Genomic DNA, 24436 nt, shown 5'->3' with positions numbered 1-24436 from the left:
ACTGCTCTAGGATTGTTTAATAGCATCATAGCTGCTCTAGGATTGTTTAATAGCATCATAGCTGCTCTAGGATTGGCTAGTGGAACTCTCGCCTCTCTAGGATTTGCTTAATGACATCCTTGCTGCTTAGGAATGGCGAGCAGCATCCCTGTTGCCAGTCTCCAGTCTTCCAGTATCCTGCGCTGTAATTGGCTAGTAGTTCATCCTCACCAGCAGTCAGGGCAAGGCGTGACGTGCCGGAATACAGGTGGGGAAAAAACACACACTCACACACACACACACACACACACACACACACACTTTCTCTCTCACACACACACACAGACGCCAACCTTCGCTCGCTCTTGCTTACGTAACGGGTGAGAGGCGGCGTGTGCGCGCCCTGCTGCCATGCCACAGTGCCGAGACGCCTTAGCTGACCGGTAGCTGCACTATGGGGTGCTCGTGCTGCTCCACGCGCTGCTGGCTGATCGCGGGGAGCGTGACGGGGGCAGTGCTCTGCCTGCTGGGGGTCATTCTCATCCTCGTGGGAAACACTGTGATTGAGGACACTGTGAAGAAGGTAAGCCTGGCCGAGCTGAATAAGAGGTGGTGGGATTCAGGCTGAGGTCAAGGTGAAGTGGAGAGGAGGCGAGGGGAAGCCACGCAGCTTCAGGTCACAGTGAAAGTCATTAGAGCTGAGCAGCTGAGCTCTGGCAACGAGGACAGGGAGGGCAGGGAGAGCCAGGAGACATGAGAAATACATACAGCAGCAGAGCCAGGGGCTGGGCTACCTCCTACTGGGGTAAATGACCGCGCACACCGGTCAGATGCGCTCTAACAGTGTCCGACACACTCATGCAGTGATGGGTGGTACAGGGTCTCTAGTGCTGTACTAACTTTTAGGCTGTTAAATTGACCATTTTTGTCTTGGTCGTGGATTAAGCCTAGATGTAGTATCTGCAAAGTCAAGTCAGTGGTGTTTCCTGTGTAAAACCACACTTAGTCTTAGTCTTAGTCTCCACTATACTGTCCGCTAATCTCCCAGAGCCAGATGAAGCCTAACTCTAGCCTTAATTTAATTTCCTATTGGAATTTACCAATAAACCTGTATTTTAGTCCAAGTCCCAATTTTTTCATGGTTGTGGATTAAGCCTAGAGGTAGTATCTGCACGTCAAGTCAGTGGTGTGTTTCCTGTGTAAAACCACAGTTAGTCTTAGTCTTAATCTTGGAAACTATTCTGTAATATCAATTGACTCTAATACTGTCCGCTAATCTCTTCAGACGAATCTCCCAGTGCCAGATTAAGCCTAAATCTAAACTACCGTAAAATTCCAAAGGTGGATTTGCCAATAAACCTGCAGTTTAGTCCAAGTACCGATTTCTTCATGGTTGTGGATTAGGCCTAGTAGCTAAAACCACAGTTAGTCTTAGTCTCAGTCTTGGAAACTATTCTGTAATATCAATTGACTCTAATACTGTCCGCTAATCTCTTCAGACGAATCTCCCAGTGCCAGATTAAGCCTAAATCTAGCCCAATGGGGATTTACCAATAAATCTGCATTTTAGTCCAAGTCCCAATTTTTTCATGCTTGTGGATTAGGCCTAGTAGCTAAAACCACAGTTTGTCTTAGTCTCAGTCTTGGACGCTATTCTGTAATTTGCATTTGACTCTTATACCGGCCACTAATCTCTTCAGACGAATCTCCCAGAGCCAGATTAAGCCTAAATCTAAACTACCGTAAAATTCCAAAGGTGGATTTGCCAATAAACCTGCAGTTTAGTCCAAGGTACCAATAATTTATGGTCATGGATTAAGCCTAGATGTATTATCTGCAAAAGTCAGTGGTGATTCATGTGTAAAACCACATTTAGTCTTAGTCTTGGAAACTATTCTGTAATATCCATTTGACTCTAACGAATCTCCAGTAGCCAGATTAAGTCTAAATCTAGCCTTAAATTAATTTCCAATGGAGATTTACCGCAATATACTGTAATATCTGTCAGTGGTGCTTCATGGTTAAAAAGCCCTTTTAGTCTTAGTCTTAGTCTTGGAAACCATTCTGTAATATGACTCTTATACTGTCTGCTTATCTCTTCAAACAGAAAGCTTCCTAGAACCAGATTAAGCTTAAACCTAGACTACAAATGAATTTCCAATGTTGTATTACTAATAAACCTGCAATTTAGTCCAAGTACCAATTTTTTATTTGTCGTGGATTAAGCCTAGTTGCAATACCTGCAGAGCCAGTGGTGTTTCCCCATTTAGTCTGAGTCACAGTCTTGGAAACCATTCTGTAATCAGAATCATTTAGTTTAACCTTAGTCTTAATTCCACGCCCGGTTCTCAGTCTGCGTTCTAGTCTGGTCCTTTCATGAGCTCCCATCTAGCCAAGTACAGTCCGAAAGCCCAGGTGTGCTCTTCTTCTGCCCGTGTTGACGAGGAAGCACCAGGACGTGACTTGGGTGGACCTGGCACAGCTAAATACCCCAGAACGCAAAACTACCGGCTACTGCAGCGTCCTCCTGTCCTCTGGAGTCTGCACTCGCGAGTCCAGCTTTTCCATTTCAGTGCTACCAAGTGAACCAGCTTACGCCATGCCCAACTTACGAGGCATCCAATCTCATTGCTCCCTCCTTAGATTTTAGTGTCTCGGCTGCTCTACATTTAGCGAGCAGACTTCCAGCTTCTGTAGGATTGCCAGCTAGCGTCCGTCCTGCCCTGCAACTGGCTAGAAGCATCTGTTCTGCCAGTGCTAGTGACTAGTAGCAACCCAATTTCTCTATGACTGTTTAATAGCATCCTAGAAATGAATATATATTTTATATACATATATATATTAAAAAATATATTAAAAAATATATAAAAGATATATTCATTTCTAGGATGCTATTAAACATATATATATATATATATGCAGGTAAATATATTCTTCCCATTATACCCACCCCTCCTCACATCATACCCACCCCTCCCACCCCTGTGTTAGAGCAGTGTGTAAGAGCAGTGTGTAAGAGCAGTGTGTTAGAGCAGTGTGTAAGAGCAGTGTGTTAGAGCAGTGTGTAAGAGCAGTGTGTTAGAGCAGTGTGTAAGAGCAGTGTGTTAGAACAGTGTGTAAGAGCAGTGTAAGAGCAGTGTGTTAGAGCAGTGTGTTAGAGCAGTGTGTTAGAGCAGTGTGTAAGAGCAGTGTGTAAGAGCAGTGTGTTAGAGCAGTGTGTAAGAGCAGTGTGTTAGAACAGTGTGTAAGAGCAGTGTGTTAGAGCAGTGTGTAAGAGCAGTGTAAGAGCAGTGTGTAAGAGCAGTGTGTAAGAGCAGTGTGTTAGAGCAGTGTGTTAGAGCAGTGTGTTAGAGCAGTGTGTTAGAGCAGTGTGTAAGAGCAGTGTGTAAGAGCAGTGTGTAAGAGCAGTGTGTTAGAGCAGTGTGTAAGAGCAGTGTGTTAGAACAGTGTGTAAGAGCAGTGTGTAAGAGCAGTGTAAGAGCAGTGTGTAAGAGCAGTGTGTTAGAGCAGTGTGTAAGAGCAGTGTGTTAGAGCAGTGTGTTAGAGCAGTGTGTAAGAGCAGTGTGTTAGAGCAGTGTGTAAGAACAGTGTGTAAGAGCAGTGAGTTAGAGCAGTGTGTAAGAGCAGTGTGTTAGAGCAGTGTGTTAGAGCAGTGTGTAAGAGCAGTGTGTAAGAGCAGTGTGTAAGAGCAGTGAGTTAGAGCAGTGTGTAAGAGCAGTGTGTAAGAGCAGTGTGTTAGAGCAGTGTGTAAGAGCAGTGTGTAAGAGCAGTGTGTAAGAGCAGTGAGTTAGAGCAGTGTGTAAGAGCAGTGTGTTAGAGCAGTGTGTAAGAGCAGTGTGTAAGAGCAGTGTGTTAGAGCAGTGTGTTAGAGCAGTGTGTAAGAGCAGTGTGTAAGAGCAGTGTGTAAGAGCAGTGTGTAAGAGCAGTGTGTTAGAGCAGTGTGTAAGAGCAGTGTGTTAGAGCAGTGTGTTAGAGCAGTGTGTAAGAGCAGTGTGTTAGAGCAGTGTGTAAGAACAGTGTGTAAGAGCAGTGAGTTAGAGCAGTGTGTAAGAGCAGTGTGTTAGAGCAGTGTGTAAGAGCAGTGTGTTAGAGCAGTGTGTTAGAGCAGTGTGTTAGAGCAGTGTGTAAGAGCAGTGTGTTAGAGCAGTGTGTAAGAGCAGTGTGTTAGAGCAGTGAGTTAGAGCAGTGTGTAAGAGCAGTGTGTAAGAGCAGTGTGTAAGAGCAGTGTGTTAGAGCAGTGTGTTAGAGCAGTGTGTAAGAGCAGTGTGTTAGAGCAGTGTGTAAGAGCAGTGTGTTAGAACAGTGTGTAAGAGCAGTGTGTTAGAACAGTGTGTAAGAGCAGTGTGTTAGAACAGTGTGTAAGAGCAGTGTGTTAGAGCAGTGTGTTAGAGCAGTGTGTAAGAGCAGTGTGTTAGAGCAGTGTGTAAGAGCAGTGTGTTAGAGCAGTGAGTTAGAGCAGTGTGTAAGAGCAGTGTGTTAGAGCAGTGTGCAAGAGCAGTGTGTTAGAGCAGTGTGTAAGAGCAGTGTGTAAGAGCAGTGTGTTAGAACAGTGTGTAAGAGCAGTGTGTTAGAGCAGTGTGTAAGAGCAGTGTGTTAGAGCAGTGTGTAAGAGCAGTGTGTAAGAGCAGTGTGTTAGAGCAGTGTGTAAGAGCAGTGTGTAAGAGCAGTGTGTAAGAGCAGTGAGTTAGAGCAGTGTGTAAGAGCAGTGTGTAAGAGCAGTGTGTTAGAGCAGTGTGTAAGAGCAGTGTGTAAGAGCAGTGTGTAAGAGCAGTGTGTTAGAGCAGTGTGTAAGAGCAGTGTGTAAGAGCAGTGTGTTAGAGCAGTGTGTAAGAGCAGTGTGTTAGAGCAGTGTGTTAGAGCAGTGTGTAAGAGCAGTGTGTTAGAGCAGTGTGTAAGAGCAGTGTGTAAGAGCAGTGTGTTAGAACAGTGTGTAAGAGCAGTGTGTTAGAGCAGTGTGTAAGAGCAGTGTGTTAGAACAGTGTGTAAGAGCAGTGTGTTAGAGCAGTGTGTAAGAGCAGTGTGTTAGAGCAGTGTGTAAGAGCAGTGTGTTAGAGCAGTGTGTAAGAGCAGTGTGTAAGAGCAGTGTGTTAGAGCAGTGTGTAAGAGCAGTGAGTTAGAGCAGTGTGTAAGAGCAGTGTGTAAGAGCAGTATATGGAAGCTCTTTACCTCATACAGGGTTCACTGGTGTCCAGTTCCAAACACTGTGTACAGTAAAACCGCTGAGGGTGCAGATCTCTGACCTTGATTCAGTTATTTAAGAAACACATGAAAGCGCCAGTACTTTTAGATGGGATGATTTGGGTCATCCAACATCCTGACCTCAGAATGCAGCTCTTGTTGCTAAATGCAATCAAATCCTCACAGCAATGCTCTATTCAAAATCTAGTAGAAAGGCTTCTTCCCTGGACCATAGAGACAGTTACACCAACAAAATACTTTAATACCCTTGATATCAGGTTAGGGAATTAATAAGCAGGTGTCCCAATACTTTTGTCAATATATAGTGTATCATTATAATCAGTTATATAACATTGCAATCAGAGTACACTGTGACACCCTAATGACTGTGTGTGAACACACGGTGTGTGTGTGACTGTGCGCTGGTGGAGGATTGAGAGTGTGTGCAGAACACACAGGTAGTTCAGTACCCCGTCGCAAGCCTTATTTGGAAAGCGTGGTGCTTTAGTGAGTCTTCAGAAGAGTGAACACGAGGGGTTACACTGCCCTCGCCCAATTAGTGCAGTCCACTATGAAGGCTGCGGAGAAAGCAAGCGGCTCGTTTCTCAGTGTGTGACAACAGTGTGTGTGTGTGTGTGTGTGTGTGTGTGTGTTAACTGTGTGGACGTCTGGGTTTATCAGCGCTGCATTCCTAATGCCGTAGCTTTGACCCTGAGATTACACGGTGTGGGGATGCAAATGTGAACACCGTTTGATTATACACTATGCGTCCAAATATTTGTGGACACCCCTTCCAGTGGATGCATTCTGCTACTTTAAGTTGCATCAATTGCTGACACAGATGTGCAAATGCAAACACAACACACACACAAGCACAAGAACCTATTGGCACATGTACTCTAAATAGACAAAAGTATTGGGACACCTACTCATTCATTGTTTCCTCTAAAATCAAGGGGATTAAAAAAGGCTGATCCTGCTTCTGTTGGAGTAACTGTCTCTACTGTCCAGAGAAGAAGACTTTCTACTAGATTTTGAAGCTAGAGCATTGCTGTGAGGATTTGATTGATTGCTTTCAGCGACTAGAGCATTAGTGAGGTCAGGATGTTGTGGATGATGATCACCACAAACCCACCTCATCTCTAATTCCCCAAAAGTACTGGATGGAGCTCCACCACCACCATCATTCCATACAACACAGTTCTTCCACTGCTCCACAGCTCAATGCTGGGGGGCTTTATATACCCCTCTAGCCCACGCCTGGCATTAGGCAGCAGCATGGTGCCAATAGCTTCATCTTGTTTATCTGCTCCTCAGAGAGTCCTATTCTATTGGCAGTACGTGTCTACAGGGACTTGACGAGCTGTGTGTGTAGATTTGCACCTTTGTGTGAGCAGTGGGTGCCACTTGAATTAGCTGAATGTGTTCATTAACAGGGGTGTCCACAAACATTTGGACAGATAGTGTATTTGTTTCTGTGAAGGACATTTGTTGTTGAAGATCTTAATAATCACTAATTGGCTGTAAGAGCAGGAGGGTGGAGCTACAGAGGGTTCTTTGATCGAAGCGATAGAAGAGACACTTGTGGTTCCATTAGGAGCCTTAAGGAACCTTCAAACAAGTGGTTCTTTAACAGCATCGCTCAACGAAACCCTTTGTAGCGCCTTTATTTGTAAGCTTTAGAAGAGTTCATGCTTTGAACATTTGTGGAAGATCTGCACTGTTCAAAATAAAGGGTTCTTTAAGCAGTGCTATAGTAGAACCGATTTTGGTTCCATTAACTATTTTAGTAACTGAGATATGTGTATGTGTGTGTAAAGAACCATTGAAGACTGTATGGATATGAGTGGGTATGAGTGTTGAAGGTTCTTTACCAATTTAAAGTTTCTCTTTTACAAAAATGGTTCTTTAAGGAACCAAAAATGTTTCTTGCATGTCGTCGCTTATAGAACTTTTTGTAGCACCTTTATTTCTTTAGAACGTGGACCTACTCTAAACATTTGTAGAAGACCTGCACTGTTAAAAATAAAGGTGCTATGAAAGGTTCTTCAAGCAGTGCCATGAAAGAACCGATTTTGGTTCCATAAAGAACTGTAAAGAACCTCTTAAAGGTTCCGAGAAGGATTTCTTTTACAAAATTGGTTCTTTAAAGAACTGAAAATAGTTCTTGCATGGCATCGCTTACAGACCCTTTGTAGCACCTTTATTTCTCCAGAATGTGGACCTGCTCTGAACTTTTGTAAAAATAAAGGTGCTATGAAAGGTTCTTTAAGCAGTGCCATGGAAGAACCGATTTTGGTTCCATAAAGAACTGTAACAGAGATGTTTGTGTTAAGAACCATTGGAGGTTTTTAAAAAATGATGTAAAGGTTCTTTACCAATTTGAAGTTTCTCTTTTACAAAAAAGTTTCTTTAAGGAACCGAAATGGTTCTTGCATGGCATCGCTTATAGAACCCTTTGTAGCACCTTTATTTCTTCAGAACGTGGACCTGTCTGTCTGTCTGATTGTCTGTCAGATTTTCTGTCTGTCTGATTGTCTGTCTGTCCGATTGTCTGTCTGTCTAATTGTCTGTTTGTCTGTCTGATTGTTTGTCTGTCTGTCTGTCTGATTGTCTGATCGTCTGTCTGTCTGTCTGATTGTCTGATCGTCTGTCTGTATTTCTGTCTGTCTGTCCGATTGTCTGTCAGTCTGATCGTCTGCATGTCTGTCTGATTGTTTGTCTGTCTGTCTGTCTGATTGTCTGATCGTCTGTCTGTCTGTCTGATTGTCTGATCGTCTGTCTGTATTTCTGTCTGTCTGTCTGATTGTCTGTCAGTCTGATCGTCTGTCTGTCTGTCTGATTGTCTGATCGTCTGTTTGTCTGTCTGATTGTCTGCCTGTCTGTCTGATTGTTTGTCTGTCTGTTTGTCTTATTGTCTGTCTGTCAGTCTGATCGTCTGTCTGTCTGATCGTCTGTCTGTCTGATTGTTCGTCTGTCTGTCTGTCTGTCTGATTGTCTGTCTGATTGTCTGTCTGTCTGATTGTTCGTCTGTCTGTCTGTCTTGTAGGAGGCTGTGCTGGGGGAGGGTACAACAGCGTATGAAACCTGGACATCGACTGGGACTCCGATTTACAGGCAGTTCTGGCTGTTTGACGTGCAGAACCCAAATGATGTAACGAACGGGAGCATTCCTAAACTAGTGCAGAGAGGACCGTACACGTACAGGTGAGGCTGGCTGGAATTCTGATACTAGTTCAATTCCAGACGTGTTGTCCCCCCAGTCTGATCCGAGTATCCGGTGATACCTAATTCAGTCTTTAATAGAACATACAGCAGCACAGTTCTTGGTACGTGGAACGGATCAGACGGAGCGATTCTCAGATCGGTATTGGCTGATACTCTGGATTAATGTACTCGGATCGGATCAGTATCGGCTGATATATTTTACATTAAAGTACTCCGATCAGACTGACATCTGATGATGCTTAGCATTAAGGTACTTGGATTGGATAATTATGAGTCGATACTTAGCATTAAAGTACTCCAAACAGATCAGATCGGGCAATACTCTGCAAGTACTCAGGTCAGATCACATCATCCGATACTCAGTCTTAAGGAACTGGAATTAGATTGTATCAGTCATTATTTAGCATTAATGCATTTGGATTGGTATTGGCCGAAACTCAGAATTAAGGGACTCGGATCGAATCAGTATTAGTCGATACTCAGCATTAGGATACTAGGTTCAGTATTAGCTGAAACTCTGAATGCTTGTATCGTGTAATCGGCCGATACTTAGCATTAAGGTACTAAGATCAGATATTATATCTGTATTGACTGATTAGGATCCTCGGATCGATATTTGCAGACACTCAGCGTTAAAGCACTCGGGTCGGATCCCATCATCCGATGCTCAGCCTTAAGGTACTGGAATTAGTTTGTATCAGTTATTATTCAGCATTAATGTATTTGGATTGGTATTGGCCGAAACTCAGCATTAAGGTACTTAGATCGGATCATTATTAGCTGATACTCAGCATTATGGTACTTAGATCGGATCATTATTAGCCGATACTCAGCATTATGGTACATAAATCAGATTGATATTGACCGATACTCAGCATTAAGTTACTCTGATTGGATCAGTATCGACTGATACTCAGAATTATGGTGCTCGGAAGGATTGTGTCTTCAGATTTGCCTAATCAGAATTAAGGTACTTAGATCAGATCGCATTGTCCGATTCTCTACATTAGGATACTCGGATTGATATTTGGCGATACTCAACATTAAGGTTCATGGATTGTATCAGATCGGTATTGACCGATACTCAGCATTGAGGTACTGTAATTAGATTGTATCAGCCGAAATTCAGAATGAATGTGTTTGGATTGGTATGAGGCGAAACCGATACTGAGCATTAAGGTACTTGGATCGGATCGGTATTAGCCGATACTCAGCATTGGGATACTCAGTTCGGTATTGGCTGATACTCAGAATTACGGTGCTCGGAAGGCTTGTATCGTCTGATCGGCCGATAATTAGCATTAAGGTACTAAGATCAGATTGGTATTGACTGATTAGGATCCTTGGATCAATATTTGCAGACACTTAGATCAGATCAGATCGGCCAGTACTCAGTATCTAGAAACTCGGATCGAATTGGGAGCGGTTGATATTCCATGTTGAGGTACTCAGAAGATACTTGGATCAGATCAGGGGGTACTTGTTAGCGACATTACACTGTTAAAAGTAAAAGTATAAGTTCCTTGAGGAGCTTTGGGAGGTTCGTAAGAGGCGTAACCTCTTACGGTGCTCTGAGGAACCTTCAAGAAAAGGTTTTTAGAAGAAAAAGGTTCCCTGAAGGTTCACATTAGAACCTAGGTGAGAGGGAGGAAGCTGCAAATCACTTTATCACTTTAAAGATTCAAACAAAATGAAGTGCTTCCACCCTTTAGGATGACAGGACTAATCGAATTGTACTTCTAATCTAAGATCAGACTAAATCGTCCTTATCTAATCTAAATAACCATGTGGTCTGGTTCTTACATGTTTATTGGCATATTTATTCACACTGTTATGATGAATAAGGAAAATATAATCATGTTTACGATAAACCAAGAATGGCATTATATTTTATTACAGAGTATAAAAAATACACTATATGGACAAAAGTATTGGGACACCTGCTCATTCATTGTATCTTTGAAAGCAAGGGTATTAAAATAGAGTTGATCCTACTTTTGTTGGAGTGGGGAGTTGATCACCACCCCACCTTATCCCCAACTCCCAAATCCTCCACCACTCCTCATTCGAGAGAACCCAGTTCCACAGCTCCACAGCTCCACAGCAGTATAGCCTACTAGCCCAAGCCCAGCATTAGGCAGCAGCATGGTGCCAATAGGTTTATGTTATCTGTTTCAGGGGTTCTATTCTATTGGCAGAACCTCTCTACAGGGACTGTATGTGTGCCTTTGCACATCTGTGTCAGCAATGGGTGCAACTTAAAGTAACTGAATGCATTCATTAGAAGGGGTGTCCACAAACATTTGGACATGTAGTGTATCATAGATATGAATTATGGGGAAATGCAGAACGTTTTCAGTGCAGTGGAGAACCGTCTCTGAAGTTCTCAGTGGTTCAGTAGATGTTCTCTGCTCTTCTCTCCCGCTGTGTTCAGGACTCGCTACATCCCCAAACAGAACATCAGCTTCAGTGAGAACCACACCGTCTCCTTCCTGCTGCCGGCGGGGGCTGTCTTTGAACCGTCGCTGTCTGTGGGTTCTGAGGAGGACACGGTGACGTCAATCAACCTCGCAGTGGCTGTACGTCTCACACACACAACACACACACATTGTCTGTCTGTGCGTCTGTCCATTTATCTGTCTGTCTGTGTGTCTGCGCCCATCTTTCTGTCTGTCCCATCTGTCTGCCTGTGTGTCTGCGCCCATCTGTTTGTGTGTCTGCGCCCGTCTGTCTGTCTGTCTGTGTGTCTGCGCCCATCTTTCTGTCTGTCTGTTTGTCTATTCGTCTGTCCATCCATCTATCTGTCTGTCTATCTGCCTGTCCGTCTGTCTGTCCCGTCTGTCTGCCTGTGTGTCTGCGCCCATCTGTTTGTGTGTCTGCGCCCGTCTGTCTGTCTGTCTGTCCGTCCATCCGTCTGTCCATCCATCTATATGTCTGTCTGTCTGTCCATATTTCTATCTTTCTGTCTGTCTGTCTGCCTGTGTGTCTGTGCCCATCTTTCTGTCTGTCTGTCTGTCCATCTGTCTGTGTTTCCATCCATCTGTCTGTCTGTCTATCTGTCCATCTTTCTATCTATCTATCTTTCTGTCTGTACCATCTGTCTGCCTGTGTGTCTGCGCCCGTCTGTCTGTCTGTCCGTCCACCCATCTGTCCATCCATCTATATGTCTGTCTGTCTGTCTGTCCATATTTCTATCTATCTGTCTGTCTGTCTGTCTGTCCGTCCATTCGTCTGTCCATCCATCTATATGTCTGTCTATCTGTCAATCTTTCTATCTATCTATCTTTATGTCCGTCCATCTCTCTGTCTGTCTGCCTGTGTGTCTGTGCCCATCTTTTTGTCTGTCTGTCTGTCCATCTGTCTGTTTCCATCCATCTGTCTGTCTGTCTATCTGTCCATCTTTCTAACTATATATTTCTCTGTCTGTCCATCTGTCTGTCTGTCTGTCCGTCTGTCCTTCTTTCCATCTATCTTTTTTTGTCTGTCTGTCCCTCTGTATGTATGTATGTGTGTATATATATGTGTGTGTGTGTGTGTGTGTGTGTGTGTGTGTGTATTTGCATACCTTTTTCCCACCTCTCTCTCTCTCTCTCTCTCTGTTTTGCCTTTGTGTGGTATGCTATGGTCAGGCCACTGTGCACTACTTTCTTTTGTATGAAACCCTTCTGAAACATGCAGGATAAACCTGCCTGTTGCCCTTTATTGACACCTGTGCAATGCATTGTAGGTGCGATTGTTCTGCCACAGTTTATGGTTTAATTTCTACCAACAATGAAGTGATTAAAGGCATATATACTGTATCAGCAGTTACATCACATCTCCTCCACTGATATCTGCTGTTATCTCTGAGTGCTGAAGGTTGTGATGCAGACACACTGTAAACTGATCAGTGCTGTCATTTCAGGCAATTTGGGAAATCATAAATTGCATTCGTTAGTGGTATTCTAGTGGTAATCGTGACCCAGGGTTCAGGTTTACTGCTGCACTCTATGAGCTGTGGAGCAGTGGAAAAACTGTGCTCTCCAGAATGATGGTGGTGCTCCATCTAGTACTTTTAGATGGGATGAGTTGGGGATGAGGTGGGATGGTGATCATCATCCACTGCAGTCAAATCCTCACAGCAATCTTCAGCTCCAAAATCTAGTAGAAAGTCTTCTTCTCTGGACAGTAGAGACAGTCACTCCAACAAAAGCAGGATCAGTTCTTTTTAATACCCTTAATTTCAGAAGAGACAATGAATGAACAGGTGTCCCAATACTTTTGTCCTGTCCATATAGTGTATAACAGCAGAATCTGATGTGTACAGTATATTAGTTTATCGCTCTTTATCATATAGTCCTTTCTTTCATGTTTCAGGGGGTCTATAATCTTATAGATCATGTAGTGGCCAACCTGCTCATTCAGTTCAGCAAATCGACCCTGTTCCAGAAGAGGACAGTGAAGGAGATGCTGTGGGGCTACAGTGACCCCATGCTGAAAAAAACCTTAGGAGTATTTTACCCTGTAAGTCTTTGTTTCCTTTGCTGACACTGCTTTTAAATGAGTTTTTTAATTCCTATTTATTACACATGAAGCAATAAAAGGGTACAACCACCCTGATCCATGCTAATCCAACCTTGACCACTCTAATTTACCATAGCCCAACCAGGGCCCAGCCTAGCCCACCTTAATCTACCCTAGGCCCACCCTAACCCACCCTTATCCACCATATGCCAACATAGGCCAAACCTAGGCCCACCTGAGCCCACCATAGCCCAACCTAGGCCCACCATAGCCTACCATAGCCAACTCATAACCCTAACTGACCCTGGGACCACCCTACCAACCCACTCCCCAGCCCACTCTCCCACACAAACCTCCTCAAAACCAACCAAGACCACATAAACGTTCCCCTCAAACCACCCTAACCCCACCCACCCCCACTCCTGGGTCACATCAACCCACTGTAATACACCATAAGGTGTATTTAAGGTAAAGGTGGGGGAGTTGAATAATACTGCACTACTGAAACCTGAATACTGTCCTAATTAATCTGCATCTGCTACAGTTTAACTGCTTGATTGTTTTCTCCAGTACAACAACACCTTTGACGGACCATACAACGTCTTCACAGGCAAGGATGACATCACCAGAGTGGCCTATATTGATAACTGGAGGGGTCAGCCGTGAGTATGACGGGATCTTTTGTTTGTTTATTGCTTAGACTGTGATTGGTTGGGCTAAGGGTGGTCTTTAATGTCTCTCAGTAGTCGCTAAAGCTGATTTTAGTTTAATGTAAGCAGATGCTCATCTGTGTTCTCAGTTACTGTAATTACTCATTTACAACAGAGACAGGACAAAAGATCAAGAGACAGATTTCCTCCAAAAAGCCTCAGAGGAAACGACGTTCCCACAAAACGAAACAGATGTCTTCAATCAAAACACACTTTCCTCCAGAAAACCTCGAAAGAAACAACCTGTTTTACCAGATAACTCAAAATTTGCCAATTTCTCAATTTCCCTCCAAAAAATTGATGACTAATATTGATGTGCAACCCTTTTCTGTGCTGAATAGATCCATGTTTACAATTTTCACCAATGCAAAGAACTGTTTAAGAGGGCAAAAACATGTTTAATCGTCCAACTGCAATCAGCCATAACATTAAAAACAGCTTGGACCTCCGAGGGCTCTCCATGAATCACATCAAAGAGCCTTTGGCATTCCAGACCCAAAAACCCTTCAAATGAACAAACTGTCCATCCAAAATATCTCAAAACCTCAAAATAATCACATTTATTTCTACAAAAAAATGTTTCCAAACTGCCCATCCAAAAAACTCGAAATATTTGAATTTCCTTCCACAAAAACATTCATCCCTCAAAACAATTCTAAATATTTGAATTTCCTTTTACAAAAACATCAAATTTACAAATGAACCCTCCAAAAAATGTGAAAAAAATTCCTTACATGAAAAACGTATTATTCCCCCAAAAGACTAATAATACTCAAAATAATTACACTTTCTTCTAAAAGCCTTGAAATTTACAAATTTATTTCCAAAAATATTATAAATGATCCCTCCACAAACTAAAACAACTGAGAAAATCCAATCCTCCAAACACAACATTTCCTTCATAAAGCCTACAGAGAATCATATCATTTCATTAAACAAACAATAGTTTCCTTTAATAAAAAACGTCCAGAGGAGCCGTTTCCCTTCAAAGGAGCCTCCTAAAGATCTCTGCAGGCTTTCAAAATCATCCGTCAGTGAAATCCTTTAAATGGTATAGTTAATATTATGGTATAGAGCATAAAATCTTGTCAGTGACAGGAAGTGACAGCTCGTGATCGTCCATGAGCTAAGAAAAAACCTTCTCTTTCTTGCAGTTGTCATGGCAACACTGCGGCGACACATGCAAATCAGACAAACAGGCGAAAAACAAACAAACCGACGAACAAACAAACGCTATGCTGCCTAACGCACCTTTAAAGAGACACTGCTGTGGATCCTGAGTTTGACCTGTAGTGTCTGTAGACCACAACCAAACCAGATCTCTAATTTCTGTGTGTGTGTGTGTGTGTGTGTGTGTGTGTGTGTGTGTATGTGTGTGTGTGTGTGTGTGTGTGTGTGTGTGTGGTTTAGGACTATGTCGTTCTGGAACAACACTTACTGTGACATGATCAATGGTACAGGTGAGCTTTACCGTTCCTCATTAGGAAGGTTAATGATTGACAGAAGGTCTTCAGTGGAGACGATATCAGCGTGATGAGACCTCATAAATGACAGATAACCATAAAAACATAATGATTAACAGCTCAGTTAATGTGTGCAGGGGGTTAACCTTCAGACGTCCACTTATTTGTGTCATTATTTATATTTATTTTTATTTAGGTATATATAGTATTTTTAAAAAGGGAGTTGCATTATAACATTGTTTGTGACGTAGTGCCGTGTTTCCATTAAATTTACATGCCATGTGGACACGCTCACATGTGTCAAAAAAGACATAAATACAGTAAAATATGTAAAAAAAAAGTCATTTTTGTGCTAACTCAGCTTACTTCAGTCTAAAGTTCTCCTAACTCACATTTCTAACATCTGCAGCTCAGTTTGATCAACAATAAATACTGAGCTGATCCTCAAAAGCATCATCAGTAAACATCAGTAAATGAGCTGCATCTGAAACTGAGTAAATACTGTGTAAGATCTTTAGCCTGTAACTCCGCCCCCTCAGTCTGTTTACTGTTTACTCCCATCTGCAAGTTAGAACCCCCCCCATCATTTACATTACATTTACAGCATTTAGCTGACACTCTTATCCAGAACGACTTACAAGGTTACCGGTATTACAGAGGTGAGCCAATGTAGTGTTAGGAGTCTTGCCCAAGGACTCTTATTGGTGTAGCACAGCATAGCCACCCAGACCGGGAATCAAACCCCAGTCTCCCACATGGGGTGGTAGCTCAGTGGCAGGTAGTGGTGTTATCTGTTGCGCCAGACTGGGAGCCTTTTACAATGAAGCGCTGAGCCCTTGCTGGGATTTGAACCCATGATCTCCTCACACTTGATGAGCTGATGAGCTGCAGTTAGACCGTAGGGCCGGTCTAGAGCTATGAAATCACACCACATACAAACGCAGTTCTGGGTAAATTCACCTTCCCTTCTTTCTTGGACTCAGAAATGGACATGGCTTCACAGTTCTAGAGTGGAGTGACTGTCTAACTGCTGCTTGTCAAGAGACTCAGGAGATCACGAGTTCAAGTCCCACCAACACCCCTAACAGCCCTTCATGGTCAGGAGTCTGAGAATAGGAAGGCCTCCTCTGATGTGATAGGGGGAGTTCTAACCTGCAGATGGGTGTAAACAGGCTGAGGGGGCGGAGCTACAGACTACAGAATCAGTTTTAGCTGCAGCTCATTTACTGATGTTCACTGATGAGGCTTTTGAGGATCTGCTCAGTATGGATTGTGGGTTAGGAGAACTTTAGACTAAAGTAAGCTGAGTTAACTCAAAAAACACTCTGTAATCAGATACTCTAGTGTTTTAAGTTTAAGCTTTTGTTATTGCTGCCAGTAGCTACACATTCGTCTACACAGTGCATTCCATTAGCCTGGTAATTTAACCAGTGAGGTGTGTTGGAGCAGGGAAATCATTAAACCATGGAGTGCTTCGACTGAAGAACCTTTTGTATTGTAGATGGTTATTAATGCTCTGCTAAGTATTAGAGATGATCCAGGCCATCAGACTAATAGTTTTTTTTTTGTATCTAAACAGATGGATCCTCTTTCCCTCCTTTCCTGGACAAGGAAAGGCCTTTGTACTTCTTCTCCTCGGATATATGCAGGTAAAGTCTGCATGTTCATATTCAGACAAGCATTTACACTTACACTGACTAGCAGACTAACTGACTAATAATAATTGACACATTTACCTGTAATTATTTAATTAATTAAATATAACATCAGAATAAACCTAATTAAACATAAAGTCAGTGGTCAGTGAGAGTATCCACCTGTAATTAACTCTATATAACATCAGAATAAACCCAAATACACATAAAGTCAGTGGTCAGTGAGAGTGTCTACCTGTAATTAACTCTATATAACATTAGAATCAACGCAAATAAACATAAAGTCAGTGGTCAGTGAGAGCGTCTACCTGTAATTAACTCTATATAACATTAGAATAAACCCAAATAAACATAAAGTCAGTGGTCAGTGAGAGTGTCTACCTGTAATTAACTCTATATAACATTAGAATAAACCCAAATAAACATAAAGTCAGTGGTCAGTGAGAGTGTCTACCTGTAATTAACTCTATATAACATTAGAATAAACCCAAATAAACATAAAGTCAGTGGTCAGTGAGAGTGTCTACCTGTAATTAACTCTATATAACATTAGAATAAACCCAAATAAACATAAAGTCAGTGGTCAGTGAGAGTGTCTACCTGTAATTAACTCTATATAACATTAGAATAACCCCAAATAAACATAAAGTCAGTGGTCAGTGAGAGTGTCTACCTGTAATTAACTCTATATAACATTAGAATAAACCCAAATAAACATAAAGTCAGTGGTCAGTGAGAGTGTCTACCTGTAATTAACTCTATATAACATTAGAATCAACCCAAATAAACATAAAGTAAGTGGTCAGTGAGAGTGTCTACCTGTAATTAACTCTATATAACATTAGAATAAACCCAAATAAAAATAAAGCCAGTGGTCAGTGAGAGTGTCTACCTGTAATTAACTCTATACAACATCAGAATAAACCGCAATATAAAACCCTTTCTAACCGTTTTTTAACTCTTTTGGCGCCTGTTTTAACCCTGCTGCCACCAGAGGTCAGCCTACACCAGCTCAACACAACAAACATCTTCCAGCCCATCTTCACCTGTTCTCCCAGGTGGAGTCTGGGGAAAGCGCTACAGCTAAGATTAATTAAAAGTATTGAAAAGAGTAAGATGTGAGGGATACTTTGGGTTTTTTAAACGAATAGAATCAGAGAGTCCACTTATGAAGTTCCTGTGAATTTAGATATCAAATATAATCATAATTCATTTCTCCGTGGCCACTTTCTGACCTCTCTCATCACTGTTTTCTTCATTATTTGTGAGGAAAAGTGGAGAACTGGACAAACTGCAGGAATATACAGTACTGTGCATTATCAACTTGTAGCAAGTGCCCAGCAACCCCATAGCAACCACCTATGATACCATAGCAACAGCTATGGATATCATAGCATGTGCATGTATCCATAGCATGTGTGGATATCATTGGATATCATAGCATGTGCCAAGCAACCACCTAGCAACACCCTAGCAACCACTATGCAACTGCATAGCAACCACTTAGGAACACCATATCAATCACCTTGGATACTATAGAAACTCTTAAGCAACCACTCAGCTATAACAACTCCCTGGGATGCCGTTGCAACCACCATGCAACACCATAACAATCACCTAGCAACCCCATAACATCAGTTTGAACAGCATACCAACTGCCAAGCAACCACTGAGAAACACCCTAGCAAACACTAAGCAACAACTTAGCAACACTATAGCAGCCACCTTGAATGCCATTGCAACCACCATGCAACACAATAGCAACCACCTAGTAACCCCATAGCAACCATTTTGAGTATCTTTGTGTCTGCCAAGCAATCACATAGGAACCAGAAAGCAACTCCCTGGGGATACCGTTGCAACCACCATACAACACCATAACAATCACCAAACAACCCCATAACAAACAGTCTGATCAGCATACCACAGGCCAAGCAACCACTACGAAAGACCCTAGCAAACACTAAGCAACTTCATTGAACAACTTAGCAACGCTATAGTAACCACCTTAAAATACCATTGCAATCACCATGCAACACCATAACAATCACTTAGCAACCTCATAACAGTTTGAACAGCATACCAACGGCCAAGCAACCACTAAGAAACACCCTAGCAAACACTAAGCAACTTCATAGCAACAACTTAGCAACCACCTAGCAACCACTTTGAATATCTTTGTGTCATTCAAGCAACCACCTAGGAACTAGAAAGCAACTGTATAGCAACCATTTAGCAACACCATCACAACCACCTGGAATACAATAGCAAACACTTGCCAACACCCTAGCAACAATCTGGAATCCCATAGCAATCACGCAGCGCCACTGTAGCAGCCACTTAGCAAAACTTCACTTTAGTGACCAACAGTCTAGCAACAAGCCTGGAAGTGGGGACATCTGAGTGACCACTGAGCCACATTTCTGTGTTTCCTCCCTTCTAGTTTCTGAAGAATTTCTTATTTTAGGAAGGTAGTTTTTAATGTCTGCAGCAGAACTGTGTACACTGTCTGCCACTGCTTTACTGCACAGCACCACTCCTGTCATCATGTTTTCCAGGTCGGTGTATGGGGAGTATGAGAGCAATCAGGATTTGAAGGGAATCACTGTGTATCGCTACGCCCTACCAGACTCAACATTTGCCTCACCTACAGTCAACCCAGACAATCAGTGCTTCTGCACCAATTACGAAGCCACCAAGAACTGCACTATGGCAGGTGTTCTGGATACCAAAGTCTGTACAGGTAATCCAAACTTCAGATTTTTTTTATCACCTAAAAGGAGATATTAACGCAGAGTAAATCCAGGTGGCAGCCAACATCGATAGACACTCTTACCTGAATGAATGTAGGTCGTTATTCATATTCACAGTTAGCAGTCTGAAGGCTCTCCAGAAGGGGGTGCTGTTCACACTCAAGCAGTCTCTGTGCACTATTAAAAGGGAGGAGACTGGCAGGAATCCATACCAGGCTAGGCTAAATGGTTGAAAAGTACCTCAGCTCCAGATGTGTGCCAGATAGCAAATGAGTCATGGCCCAGATCTGGCCATCATACTTATACCTTCATCCAGCCCCCAACTGGCACAGCTGGGCACAGCCAGTTATGGCCCAAAATGCTAATGCTGCTCAGACAGTTCAGATAGTAGGTTGGGTGTGGGCCGCTTGTTGGCTTGGGTTCAAATGTCATGACATATCTTAACAGTGTTGAACACAGCTGGGGTAGGTTCGGTCCACAGTACTCTGTTGCTGTTGCCATAACTGACCCAGAAGTGCCTTATTTGGGTTGCGTGTGACCCAGGGTCTAAGGTAGAGCTTAGATTGGGCCCAAAACCTTCAGCCCGACCCGACCCAGATCCCTTGTTTGTGGTGTTTTACAGGTTCTCCAGTGTTCATCTCCCTGCCTCATTTCCTCCACGGCAGCTCAGACCTGCTGGAGGCTGTTCACGGCCTGAAGCCCGACGCTGAGGAGCACTCCACGTTTCTGGATGTGGAACCAGTAAGGAGCTCACGTTATCACCCCTCGACTCGCTAAATAGCTTTTGGCCCTGGTTTCAGACCTATCCTTCTAAGTTCCTCACCAACTGATTAAGAAGGAGATTAACTGGCCACTTTATTAGAAACACCCACCTTGTGCTTCAACTAACTGGCCAATTTATTAGAAACACCTACCTTGTGCTTCAACTAACTGGCCAATTTATTAGAAACACCTACCTCGTGCTTCCACTCTCTGGCCACTTTATTAGAAACACCCACCCTCTGTTTCCACTCACTGGCCACTTTCTTAGAAACACCTACTTTGTGCCTCCATTCACTGGCCACTTTATTAGAAACACCTACCTTGCGCTCACTGTCTCTGGCCACTTTATTAGAAACACCCACCCTCTTCTTCATCTCTTTGGCCACTTTATTAGAACTCCCCACCTTGTGCTTTCACTCACTGGCCACTTTATTAGAAACACCCACCCTCTGCTTCCTCTCACTGGCCACTTTATTAGAACCCCCCACCTTGTGCTTTCACTCACTGGCCACTTTATTAGAAACACCCACCCTCTGCTTCCTCTCACTGGCCACTTTATTAGAACCCCCCACCTTGTGCTTTCACTCACTGGCCACTTTATTAGAAACACCCACCCTCTGCTTCCTCTCTCTGGCTGTGGCTGAACTGAGTGTGTTTGTGATCTCTCAGATTACTGGCTTCACTCTAAGATTCGCCAAAAGGCTTCAGGTCAATATGATGTACGGCCCGTCCAAGGACATCAAGTAAGGTTCAAATTCAGTGCTGTTTACAAGCTCTGCCTTTATTACATATTTATTACATTTACATAACCCATCGACCTCTCTCTCTCTCTCTCTCTCTATTGTAGGATTCTTCAACAAATAAAACAAAACACAATGTTTCCTATCCTGTGGCTGAATGAGGTGAGGATGTCTATCTTACTACCTCTACTACTTACACTATAGGAGCTTTGATCCAACCACTTGCTGAGTCGAGGGAACGCTCTTAGGAGGGTTTTCCACTGTTTCCAGGCTCATTCAGTAGACTGGCTCATCCAGGTTTGCTTGCTTTCCGTCTTACTGGAACTGCAGTGGGCTTGATTTCTTCTCACCTGTTTTCAGAGCCTGGCCTAAACCACTCAGTGAGCTACAGAGCCTGGATTCCACTTGTTTACCCTCTATGGTTCAAATCAATCTTCTATTACTAACCTACATTGGAGGAGGATTAGGTCTGATTACTCTTTTAGTAACTCATGCACATGTAGGGAGAATTAGGTCCAATCTCTCTTTTACTAACAGACTTGAAGACAATTTGACTAAATGATTAATTTACTTACTTGCATGTACAGAGCCACTCTGCTAGTAACATACCAACACTTGAGAAACATTAGACCCAATCACTTCTGTACTTTCTTACCAAAACTTGAACACATAAGGTCCAATCACTCCTTTACTAACTTACCAACACTTGAAAAACAGTAGATCCAATCACTCCTCTACTAACTCACTAACACTTGAAAAACAGTAGATCCAATCACTCCTCAACCAACTTACCAACACATGAAAAGAGTAGGTCCAATCACTCCTCTACTAACTCACTAACACTTGAAAAACAGTAGATCCAATCACTCCTCAACCAACTTACCAACACATGAAAAGAGTAGGTCCAATCACTCCTCTACTAACTTAACAACACTTAAAACAACAGCAGATCCAATCACTCCTCTACTAACTTAACAACACTTGAGAAACAGTAGGTCCAATCACTCCTCTACTAACTTAACAACACTTGAGAAACAGTAGATCCAATCACTCCTCAACCAACTTACCAACACTTGAAAAGAGTAGGTCCAATCACTCCTCTACTAACTTAACAACACTTAAAAAAACAGCAGGTCTAATCACTTCTCTACTAACTTAACAACACTTGAGAAACAGTAGGTCCAATCACTCCTTTACTAACTTACCAACACTTGAAAAGAGTAGGTCCAATCACTCCTTTACTAACTTACCAACACTTGAAAAGAGTAGGTCCAATCACTCCTCTACTAACTTACCAACACTTGAAGGTCCAGTAGGTCCAATCACTCCTCTACTAACTTACCAACACTTGAGAAACAGTAGGTCCAATCACTCCTCTACTAACTTAACAACACTTGAGAAACAGTAGGTCCAATCACTCCTCTACTAACTTACCAACACTTGAAGGTCCAGTAGGTCCAATCACTCCTCTACTAACTTACCAACACTTGAAGGTCCAGTAGGTCCAATCACTCCTCTACTAACTTACCAACACTTGAAACACAGTGGATCCAATCACTCCTCTACTAACTTAACAACACCTGAAGAACATTAGGTCCAATCACTCTGTCTGATGTTCTCTCTTTTCTGTCAGACGGCGGCTCTTGATGACAAGACAGCGGACAGGCTCAAAAGTGCGCTGTTTGGGCGGATGCAGATGCTGGAGGTGGTGCAGATATCACTCATAGTGGTCGGAGCAGTGTTGTTTGTGCTGTGTTTGATTGGAATTTGCGTACAGAAGAGCAGGAGTCGCAAGATAATCGCCTGACCGACGTTCAACGCGAATGCTGCTTTTGTATGATTTCTGTTTTTCAATGTAGCACTTTATATTAATTGGGTTATCTGAACTGTAAGTGTACAGTAATTTTTGTATTCTGGATTATGTATTTGATCTGGGCTGGGTTAAGGAAGTTACCTGATTGTACAGTAGCACAAACAAAGCCTGGCTGTTTCTGAAGACCATTCCTTTTTCTGTAAACAGGTAACGTTTGCGAAAGCGGCTCTACGAAGCACACTTAATTCTGTAGCAGGCCACCTCACTCTCAGCTCTTCTGTTTCTTGGTAAAAATGACGCCCCTGAAGGTTAAAACAGGGAGAGCCGTCTGTTTATACTCTATTTTTCAGGGCTTCTTTTCAGGATGGATGTGATGTTGGTGCTGTTTTGTCCGGGTTGGCAGGTTCAATAAAGGGAAGAACGTGAAAGTAATATTTGTAAGAGTATGTTTGAATTTTCGGAAATGAATGAAGGGAATTTGCTCTTACCTGGAGATCAAGCCTTAACCTACAATATAACCAATCAGTTGAGGCCTGATCTAGGTCTGGATCTAGCTAAAACAACATAGGCACCAGCCTAAACCAGTATATATTGTGTTTTAAACACTGGTATGCTGGTCAACCAGTACCACACCAGCAGCAAACTGGAATACACCAGCTGCTGTAGGGTTTTATATACTGGTATGGTGGTCAACCAGCACCAGGCCAGCACCAAATCAGCATAAACCAGTATATGTTGTGTTTTGAACGCTGGTATGATGGTCAACCAGTCGCACACCAGTACTACACCAGCACTAAACCAGCATAAACCAGTATATGTTGTGTTTTGAACGCTGGTATGCTGGTCAACTAGTACTACACCAGTACTACAGCAAAATGGAATGCACCAGCTGTTGTAGGGATTTGGACACTGGTATGCTGGTCAACCAGCACCAGGCCAGCACCAAATCAGCATAAACCAGTATATGTTGTGTTTTAAATGCTGGTATGATGGTCAACCAGTACTACACCAGCACTAAACCAGCATACATTGAGTTTTAAACACTGGTATGGTGGTCAACCAGTACCACACCAGCAGCACACCATCATAAACCAGCATACACTGAGCTTTTCACTAGTATACTGCTGATCCAGTACTACACCAGCACCACAATAGCATAAACCAGTATATGCTATGTGGTCAACACTGGTATGCTGGTCATCCAGTACTAGACCAGCAGCAAACCAGCATAAACCAGTATATGTTGTGTTTTGAACGCTGGTATGCTGGTCAACTAGTACTACACCAGTACTACAGCAAAATGGAATGCACCAGCTGTTGTAGGGATTTGGACACTGGTATGCTGGTCAACCAGCACCAGGCCAGCACCAAATCAGCATAAACCAGTATATGTTGTGTTTTAAATGCTGGTATGATGGTCAACCAGTACTACACCAGCACTAAACCAGCATACATTGAGTTTTAAACACTGGTATGGTGGTCAACCAGTACCACACCAGCAGCACACCATCATAAACCAGCATACACTGAGCTTTTCACTAGTATACTGCTGATCCAGTACTACACCAGCACCACAATAGCATAAACCAGTATATGCTATGTGGTCAACACTGGTATGCTGGTCATCCAGTACTAGACCAGCAGCAAACCAG

At 42.8% G+C, this 24436-nt stretch overlaps 1 protein-coding gene across 2 annotated transcripts; it reads left to right on the top strand.

Annotated features, from left to right (window-relative positions):
• Positions 1-257: 257 nt before the first annotated feature.
• On the top strand, positions 258-23198 carry cd36 (CD36 molecule (CD36 blood group)). 2 transcript variants are annotated; one of them, XM_072673511.1, is made up of 12 exons: positions 258-562; positions 8207-8364; positions 10820-10964; positions 12742-12888; positions 13459-13550; positions 15009-15058; positions 16641-16710; positions 19275-19459; positions 20092-20210; positions 20901-20974; positions 21079-21133; positions 22605-23198. In XM_072673511.1, exons 1-12 carry the CDS (start codon positions 434-436, stop codon positions 22776-22778), a joined length of 1398 nt encoding a protein of 465 aa, XP_072529612.1. In that variant the 5' UTR covers positions 258-433; the 3' UTR covers positions 22779-23198. The 2 variants fall into 2 exon arrangements, with proteins under 2 accessions (XP_072529612.1, XP_072529613.1); XM_072673512.1 differs by lacking the exon at positions 12742-12888.
• The last annotated feature ends 1238 nt before the right edge of the window (positions 23199-24436 follow it).

Source organism: Salminus brasiliensis, chromosome 2 (genome assembly GCF_030463535.1).
Source record: "Salminus brasiliensis chromosome 2, fSalBra1.hap2, whole genome shotgun sequence".
NCBI lineage: Eukaryota > Metazoa > Chordata > Actinopteri > Characiformes > Bryconidae > Salminus > Salminus brasiliensis.
This window is presented reverse-complemented; position numbering and strand designations above follow the sequence as displayed.